At 41.7% G+C, this 9464-nt stretch overlaps 1 protein-coding gene across 5 annotated transcripts in view; it reads left to right on the top strand.

The window, feature by feature from the left end:
* Nucleotides 1–481: 481 nt before the first annotated feature.
* The window catches only part of LOC109476370 (solute carrier family 12 member 1-like), a 23197-nt gene continuing 14214 nt past the window's right edge, over nucleotides 482–9464 (top strand). For all 5 annotated transcript variants that reach the window (XM_019777330.1, XM_019777315.1, XM_019777322.1 and 2 more), the window contains exons 1-7: nucleotides 482–1089; nucleotides 5855–5992; nucleotides 6468–6543; nucleotides 7273–7368; nucleotides 7708–7847; nucleotides 8142–8252; nucleotides 8483–8594. In XM_019777330.1, coding sequence (XP_019632889.1) covers nucleotides 505–1089; nucleotides 5855–5992; nucleotides 6468–6543; nucleotides 7273–7368; nucleotides 7708–7847; nucleotides 8142–8252; nucleotides 8483–8594 — 1258 coding nt within the window. In that variant the 5' untranslated portion in view covers nucleotides 482–504. The remainder of the gene's footprint in view (nucleotides 1090–5854; nucleotides 5993–6467; nucleotides 6544–7272; nucleotides 7369–7707; nucleotides 7848–8141; nucleotides 8253–8482; nucleotides 8595–9464) is intronic.

The raw sequence follows: 9464 nt of genomic DNA, 5'->3' as shown, positions 1-9464 counted from the left end.
TGTTCCTTGGGTGACTCACATTGTGACTACAAGTATATTAATTTGTGACAAAAAACTGAAACGAAAAACACAAAGAAGAGAAACGATGGCGCGACCTCATTGGTCCCGTTTTTATCTATGACAAATTCCTGGCAGCCCTGTGAGTCACGACCTGAATGTGTCCCCTGACGTTACGGTTTGACGTATGTAGTACAGTACCTGTGAGCAGCCGGGTAAAACCGGCCGTGAAACCGGTTCCCTCCAAACCGGAAGTGGGAAAGTCGTGAAAGTGCAGAAAGTCCTAACCTACCGCATCCAAACAATGCAATTTAGTCGCACAAATTAACAATGTATTGATTTTAAAACAATGCCTCGTTATAATTAAATATGGTTTATTGTTTTATTATCACAATCATTCACAAAAAAGCATGTATTTTAATGCATGTTGAACGATAATTTTACGTTAAGCTGCGCTCTTTCATTTAAAACCGGAAGTACGCCTGATCAGCCGGCATTTTCAAGAAGATGGCGGACAGCGAGGGAAAAGTTGGAGAAGGCTCCGAAAAGACGTCAGAAAACACAAATAAGGCATCTAACAATGCTGAAACGGACAGCAAGACTGCTCAGATCGCAGTTGGACCTCCACATTCCAGCAGTAGGTTCGAAGTTGCCGCTGTTAACGAGAACAAAGATGGGAAAGTCGACCCAGTCGGTGGGAACGGTAACGTAGCGCCGGTAACCGCGCCGCCGCCCGATGCAACCCTCAAACCGTCGCCATCGTACAGCGGCGCCGGGGGCAGCCAGGCCGAGTCCAACCTCGGCTCCGAGCTGTCCAGCGAAGACGCCAAGCCTAACCGCTTCTCGGTCCGCTTCGCTGACGGACGAGACGACGAGGCCGCCGATGCCTTGGAAATGTCGTCGTTGGGGAGGGGGGCGGAGTCTCCCCCGGCCTCCCCACAAGACACGCAGGGCGACACCCACCACAGAACTTTCGGGCACAACACGATCGACGCCATTCCACTCATGGACTACTACAGGAATTCCTCACAGTATCTGGAGGGGGAAGATGTCAAGCGGAGACCCACACTTGTCGAGCTGCACGAAGGCAAAGTAAGTTATTTATGACCAGGTCAACTTTATAAAAACATTTTTATAACGTTAACGTTAACGTTACTCATTATAAAAGTATTAAAACCATGCAGTAGTTACCGTTGCTGACAAATTTGTGATAGTAGAACAAAAAATCTCAATGTCTGGTCACAGAATGAAAATTTTATCAAAGATAATTTGATTGCAGCATATTAGTCCACTCCGACTTTATTTTATGGATGACATCCTCTGAAGACCCCCAAACTAGTGTGCGTGGGCGAAAAAAAAATTCCAGCCAAAAATAAAAATGTTACTAAACCACAGGAATACAAAGCTGGTATTTTGAATTTGCGACAGTACTTAGCAATGTATATGACAAGCCAGCACATGCTGGCTTTTTCACTAGTTTTTGCGGGATTTATGAATCGGCACTGTACATATGTACCTGACTTCTTGAGTCGTGGAGCTTCGGTAGCCTGGGTGCCCGGCTCCGTATTGTCGCTAACTACCAGCCAGTACTATGGACTACCCAGGCCTAGAGCCATGGCAAGGCTTCGGTGGACATGATCTTTTTTTTTAGAACAGGCGAAAATCAATGCGCGTGCGGATGTCATCCATAAAATTAAGACGGTCTGGCCTTTTAAGAAGTTCAGCGTGAAATCAACAATCAGTTTCTGTTGGATTGATTGGTGACCTTTAATTCTTATAAAGTAATACATGTATTGCATAACCAATAAACCACAGTATATAAATGTTTTGTATAAGAAAGCCCGGACCTAGTTTATATCCCACCTGATCTAACTGAATCTAGATAGTACTCATTTTCACCTGAGTCGAGTGAGGAACTTTTTAAAAAAAAAAAGCACAAAAGAAAGCTGGAATTCTGTAGTAGTATGGTACTACCTGATCCCTAATTCTGGTGAGAACCTACCAGTAGCCCAATGGCCTGACAGGACAGTTCAACTTCAAGAGCATACATTATTGGAAATCAGAAGTTTTTCCGTACCTAGTAGTATCTGTAATAAGTCAGTGAAAGTAACTTTCTATTAAACCTTTATTGTACACGTGCCTATGTATACAATGTTGAGGCAGTGTTGACTTAGGTCTGTTGGCTGGATGGTGCACACATTCTTGGCAGAGTGATAAGGCTACAGTCTAGCAGTGGTCCTGCATGTAAACTGGGTAACCTTGTGTTACCACCATAGTGTTTGTGGAACACTTCTCAGCTACTTGGTAAGGCATGCCAAGTACTGGTTTGGACTGGTCCAATTCAGGTTGGCTATATGTGGTTTATCATACCAACAGTACTGGGACTATGTGCAAGCACAAATGTCAGACCATCTCATACATCATGGCTTATAACTTACTATGGCCGGGTTCATACCAGACTTATATTTAGCGGTTTCAACCGGTTTTTCAAAAACCCGGCTAAAACCCTTAGCGTTCATACCAGACTTTTGATAACCGGTTTTGTAAAAATCCTGTCCGGTGAATATCCAATTAATCGGCCATGACTGCAGTTTGAATAACCGTTCCTCCTGCTCTTCTGATTGTTGTCCTTGGCCTTCTTGCTTGCATGCCGTCTTCAGTTTGTTTTTTTACCTTAGTGCGGCACTGATCCTTTATCTTCAAGAAATCAGCCTCCTCCAACATTTTTGGTTCGGTAGAGCCCTCCCCCTAGCTTTCTCGAATTCGGCGACTGCTGCTCTCCAAACCTAAATAAGTATCAGGAACGTCCCGTCCGCCGACCAGGTTGCGTTTGCTGATTCCATCGCAAAATGAAGAAAAACCGTGGAAAAACAGTGGAAACGAACTCAAGTTGGTCAAAACAACGCGATCAAAAAAGCTTGCAGGTCGCACACGGCCAGGATGCTGACCCCGTGACCCCGGAATTATGACGCAAAAACCGGTTCAATAAACCCTTAGCGTTCAGACCAGGTTTTTCGGTGGAAAACCCCCACAAAAACCCCTCAAAAACCACCTCCCGAGGTGGTTTTTCAGAATCGGATTTAAACCCCTAAAAACCGGTTAATTTGCGTTCACACCAGGTTAAATAAAAACCGGTTTTTGAAAAACCGGTTGAAACCGCTAAATATAAGTCTGGTATGAACAGGGTCTATGTGTCAAATTTTCTCAGTATGTTATATAGCAGCATCAGCTGCACATGGCAGTTGGATTTGGAAGTGGGTCACTGAACAGCTAATCAAGACAGCATAAATCTTACATTACACTTTTTCTTTTATACATTGTACTACATAAGTGGTTACAGTCAATGCAGAAAATAAAATTCCACATACACCTACACGTGTCATCATCAGTTTGAATATGAGGCTACTGTCCCCAGTACATGGACCCGTGCAGGTAGAAATCAGAAATACCTTCACAACTCCAATTTTACCTGCACCGACCTCAGTGACCTTGTATGAGTATGTGTCCCTGTTATCTGGTTGAGAAAATTACTGATAGTAATCAGTTGTCAAAGGCTTAAAATTAGTTAGTCCCATAAGATGACATTTTGATTTTTCTGCCAGTTAACTTGTGTGTGTTTTTGCAGTAACTGTGTTATTCCTCCCCCAAGGTCAGGTCATTGTAGTTATTGATTTTATCTTTATACAGGGGTCTGCCTTTATGACAACTGAAACTTGATCATCATTCTAATGCAGTCATAATCACATTATTGATTCATAATTATTTACACTGTTTGTATACATGTAACATTGTAATTAGTTCCAAAAGTCTGTTACTTTTGATCTGAAAATTACACAAAAAGTGTTAGGGTGAGGCAATCCTTGTAGTGGTAGACTGAAGTTGTAGTTGTTAGACAGGTTTTTAATTGTATAATCATAACCAACCAGCTATTTTTGGACGTGACTCGAACCCATGTATCCACCCTTAAAACTGTTATCCCAGTTGCACTGTGGATTCTGCAAGTGTCTGGTTTCTGTTAAACTGACGGAATATTGGGAAGTTCTAAAAACACAGGGATTCTCTTGGGTAAATAAAATTGTTAACAGTTATGCAGCAACTGGGCCAGGGTCAATATTTGTACATCTTGTGCTCACTTTGTAGGTTATACATGTAGCTGAAAGGCTTAGGCCTTAGGGTTCACAAATTTGTAAAAAAAGTGACCTAGTATCACCCTGTTTGGACAAACATAACACAAAATTCTTGACTTGCAGTACCCTTTACATTCTGGAGATCAGTAACAGGGCTGATAGTGTCAACAAACATATTATACTGTTGTACACAACTTGTACTATAGTATAGGCAAACTGGCCAGGGCATGGTACATGTATATTTGCTGTGCCTGCATATGTACTTTACATAGTGTGCCACCAGCAAATTTTACAATGATGACAAAGAAGCTAGAGCTGTATATGTTTTGATATTGCTACCTGCCTGATACCACATGCTGAGTGACATAAGTCTACATGCTACCTCGACATAACACAACATAAATCTTGTCCTAATTAACAAACTTCAAAAATGTTTACTAAATCGTAAATGTTTTACTGTTAGCCAGAGAGCTACCAGCATTGATGTGCTTGCCTTCATGTCATCCTTCTGTAGGAAAGCTTTACACGTGACAGTAACCACAGCTCTGAGATAATGATCTAGAACATACTGCAGGTTTTTATTGGTTCATGCTGTAGAAGAGTGTAATTAGCTCTCTAACCTGGCATGTAGGACAGATGGTGCCATGTGACACACTGAAGGGCAGGCAGTGAAATGTCATGTGACTGTGGCAGATTTCATCTGAATTAATTTGGACCATGGAAAAGGAAATATGACATATATAGGTCCCTGCCTTTACTGACAAAACTGACAACTTACAAAACAGGGCTCAAAATACATTTTTCTGCACACCTTCTCTAATTTGATTTTTGTAGATTTTGTAAATAAGTGGTTAGGCCTAGGGATGGACTAGAAAAATTTGATAGGGGACTGAATGACTTATCTATCCCATAAGGAATATGATTCAAAGAGAACTGAGAGATTGAAAACATACCAAGGAAGACAGAAAGCAGTATTTTGAGCCCTGGTTGGTAACACCCTTGATCTTAAACCAGCCCGAGGCGACAATGGTAACCAGAAAATACTCAGAGTCTCCACAGATCCAGGTCAGACAGACATTACCAGTAACAGGTCCTCAGGGAGCACTTGTGCCTGATGATGGCTCTCTGCTTTATGTTTGTAGTAATGGCCTAACTGTTCCACAGACCCCTGAGTGACCTTTGATTGAAGGAACAAAAATCAATGAAAGCCTTCATGAGAAGCACATGTACATGAATGCGATGTTAAGGAAAAGAAACAGGCGTGTACATTACTTCTCCAGTGTGTTCTTGGGAAAACCAATTGAAATGGGGGTCAAGACAGCAAGGTCTCTGACATCAAGGAGATATTAGAAGAGATATTATGATGTTAAATCTCAACATTACAAAATTCATTATGAAAGCCAAATACAATGTATCTAGTTTTAAGAAAACTGTATGTTATATGGTCACTTCAATTAGGACAATGTACTACCGGTAGTATGTGAGAAAGATACCTTTTAAAATGATTTTTTAAGAAAATTTAGTGCTATATACTGGTAGTTGAACAACTTGAAAATACAGACTTTGTCTTGTTCATACCAGATCATCATTAGAAGCAAGGGTATTATAATGTCCTTGCTTGAAATAGGGCATGGGCACTTTAAAAGTGAAATATCTCAGGTTAAAATATATTGATGTATGACTGTTCCTGCATAGCAGAGTTTAATCTGAATATGTTTCCTGCTCCACAGACGGAGACCAAGTCCCACAAGCGTGGTGACTCCCTCCTGTTGGACATCCAGTCTCCCAGCAGTGTGGAGGAAGAGACAGGAGCCCAGAAACCAGCCGGGCCTGCCGCTATCAAGTTTGGCTGGATCAAGGGGGTGTTGGTGAGATCTCAGGATTTGTTAATCTTATTATAAACTTAATTTTATTTGTGTACATTTTCCCTTTATGCAAAGTCTGTTACTAGCAAGTCTTGTTTTGTTGCTCACTGTCCTTGTAAACATAAATACAAATGTAAATTCAAGTTGCTGTTGTCTTGATTCCAAAGTCTGTTTTTCCTTTCTGTTACTGACTACAAGACATCTCTCGAGCCCCTCTTTGTTCTTAAGGGTGTCATCCCAATTTTTATGACATACAGTTGTTTCAAATATTTATACTATATAACACTAAGTCTTGTTTCAAATATTTGTGTTCCCCTTGTTCCATGTACATTTACCTTACCTTCATTTGCTGATTTTCTAAAACCACTGGTAAAGTTACATTTATGGGTCATTTTTTTAGCATTAATAAGAAAATCCGATAGTATATTATAAAACATTACAGTTTGTTGAGTTCACACATGCTGTTCCTGTTCTGTAGGTGCGCTGTCTGCTCAACATCTGGGGAGTGATGCTGTTCATCCGGCTGTCCTGGGTTGTGGGGCAGGCTGGGATAGGTAGGAAGCCATTTTGGCATGAGTGTGTTAAAAGTATAGGTCTTCAGACTTAAACAGATATTTCTGATGTCTACCTGTACCGGGATGAAATTAACATTTATGGCAGTAATACAGTTGGTGCATGTCAATGTGCTACTAGGGATCAGCTTATGTTGGCCTGTCTCCGAGCCACTCTCAATTTGATGGGATAGATTTTTTAACAAAACATAAGCTCGACTCTCTGGCACATTTTTGACTAAGTGACCTTCCAGCAATCAACAAATGTGGCTTGTCAACTGTGCAACATGGCTGATGAGTAGGTGTAACATAACAAGATTAATGAAAAATTCATGGCTGTGCATGATTTTTGTGCTCCCTAATTGCCAATGTTCGGTGTTCCTGGCAGGTGTAACAGTTGTAATACATTTTGCTTGTGACCCAGAAGTGTCCAGTCTGCTGATGTGTAGCTGTAAACAAATGACCATTGAAAGAGTAAACCATTGCCAAACATATTAACCTCGGCCAGGGTACAGGAAGGCTCAAAATCCTTTTTTCTCCATACCTGCACAGGTGCAGGTATAGGTAATTTTCAACATTTTTTTCTGCATTATGCAGAAAAAAATGTTGAAAATTACCTGTACCATACATAATTCATAGGTACCATTCATAATTTAGGAAGTTATAATGGCCTTGAATGGTTACAAGTAATATGTACATATACTGTATAATCTCAACATTGTTTTTTTTCAGGATATTCTTCAATCATCATTCTGCTGTCAGCTGTTGTTACCACAGTAACAACACTATCCATGTCTGCAATCTGCACAAACGGAGAGGTCAAAGGAGGTCAGACATCAATCTTTTTTTTTTACAATCACTTGCACATGTACTAGGCTGTCTGTCCTGCCTAACTGTCATTTTATATGACATTGTATTTAATGCTAACTCTACTGGCTGGGATTGGCTCCTTTTCTAAGAATTTGCCTAAATATGTGTGCCTATACTAGATGCCTCTTGTGTAAGCCATGCACATTACGTTCCTGATTTCGCATCGGCACAGTGTGTTCTGCCAACTTGCTGCCGAAGACAATAAGAAGAAGTAATTTGGAGGATCATCTATTATAGGTAGAAATGACATGTCACAATACAGGAATAACAAATCAGTAATGATTTTCCTTCTTTCAGGCGGTGCATATTACCTGATCTCTCGAAGTTTGGGACCAGAGTTTGGTGGTGCCATCGGGCTCATCTTTTCCCTAGCCAATGCTGTGGCTGTTGCCATGTATGTGGTTGGTTTTGCAGAAACAGTGCGGGATCTACTTAAGGTAGGAAGCTGATTTCAACTCTTAGCATTATTACATATATAAACATTACAATGCTTTGCTGTATCTTTTAATTTTGAATCAAAAAATATAAATTTTTTTCTGTATGAAATGAATTGTATTGTGGATTATGAAATACTTTTTCCTTGTGGTACAAGTAAGTACAATGCACACACTTCAGAAAGAGACTGTACTATAAAATTTGTAGTAAATGATAACACACGGCCCGGGATTCAAACCTGATTCTGAGTCAACAACCCTAACCACGAGCCACCTGTGTGTGTTCCTCCCTCCCAGGACAATAATGCCCTGATGACGGACGAGACAAATGACATCCGTATCGTGGGCTGTATCACCATCGTGCTGCTGCTGGGGATCACAATGCTGGGCATGGAGTGGGAGGCAAAGGTCAGCCCTCATTTATTTCTGAATCACCATCTTCAGAAAGTTTCAAACAACTTATGCAGTCAGATGTAAAAAAAACTGGGTTGTTCGGTGTAAATAAATACAGCTAGCTGCCGGTGCGCCACGTGCCTGCGTATATGCCAAAGGGCAGTTATACCAGCAGTTATTCACCATCCAGTATACCTGTGTTTGATTTTGGAAGTTCTGACAGGGTGTTTTTTCCCCCTCCTCAGGCCCAGCTGGGTTTGCTGGTTATCCTGGTTGTTGCTATTCTAAACTACTTCATCGGAGCTTTCATTCCTGCCACCAGGGTCAAGATGTCAAAAGGCTTCTTAAACTACCAAGGTATGTAAACCTTAATGTGTGTGTATGTATGCAGAAAGAACAGTTAGTAGAAATTCTTCAATCAGTGACTGTATTTAAAGGTAAAAACACGTACCTCCAAATTTTCGGTGTCGACTGTACACCTTTCTCAAGGAGTGACCTAGTCTCGCGAGAACACGAGACTAGGTCGAGACTTGTGTGGATCTTCTGACCTCCCCCGCCTCCTTGCGGAGTAGGGGTAGGTAGGACTTGGGCAGCTCCCAACCTTCGTTGCGATTCATCCCGGCACGTTCCAACTGGATATGGACCGCTTCCTTAATCTTTCTATGTGACTTCCGGGATTCCTGGTCTATAATCTTAACGATGTCCAAAATAGGGCCGCTTGTGACCCTATGTCCCGCTTTGAGTTCATGTTGGCTAAGTGCGGATTTACCGTCCTGACGGTCTACAGATTTCTGATGTTCGTCAGTTCGTTCACCTAGGGACCTTTCGGTTTCACCTACATACACCTCACCACACATCTCACACGATATTTTGTAAACAGTACCACACTTTTCACTGGGAAGTAGTGGGTCTTTTGGACTGACTAGGGCATTGCGCAGTGTATAGCCTGGTTTAGAGAACAGACTCACGTTGTGCTTGGCGTAAGCCCGTTTCAGTCTCTCAGTGACTCCTTTGATGTAGGGGAGTACTGCGTAACTCGCAGGGTGTCGCTCTTTGTTTACGGAGGTGCGGTCTTTATTCCTCTTTTTCCCGTTTGTGATGTTGTTATCCCCCTCTTTTAGTGCCCATTCTGGGTAGCCACAATGACGCAGTGCGTCCCTCACTTTTTCCTTCTCTGCAGCTCTGAGGGTGTGGTCTTCTATCAGTGTGTTCGCCCTATGCATGAGT

This window comes from Branchiostoma belcheri, unplaced genomic scaffold (assembly GCF_001625305.1).
Source record: "Branchiostoma belcheri isolate BF01 breed outbred unplaced genomic scaffold, Haploidv18h27 scaffold104, whole genome shotgun sequence".
In the NCBI taxonomy this organism is placed as follows: domain Eukaryota; kingdom Metazoa; phylum Chordata; class Leptocardii; order Amphioxiformes; family Branchiostomatidae; genus Branchiostoma; species Branchiostoma belcheri.
This window is presented reverse-complemented; position numbering and strand designations above follow the sequence as displayed.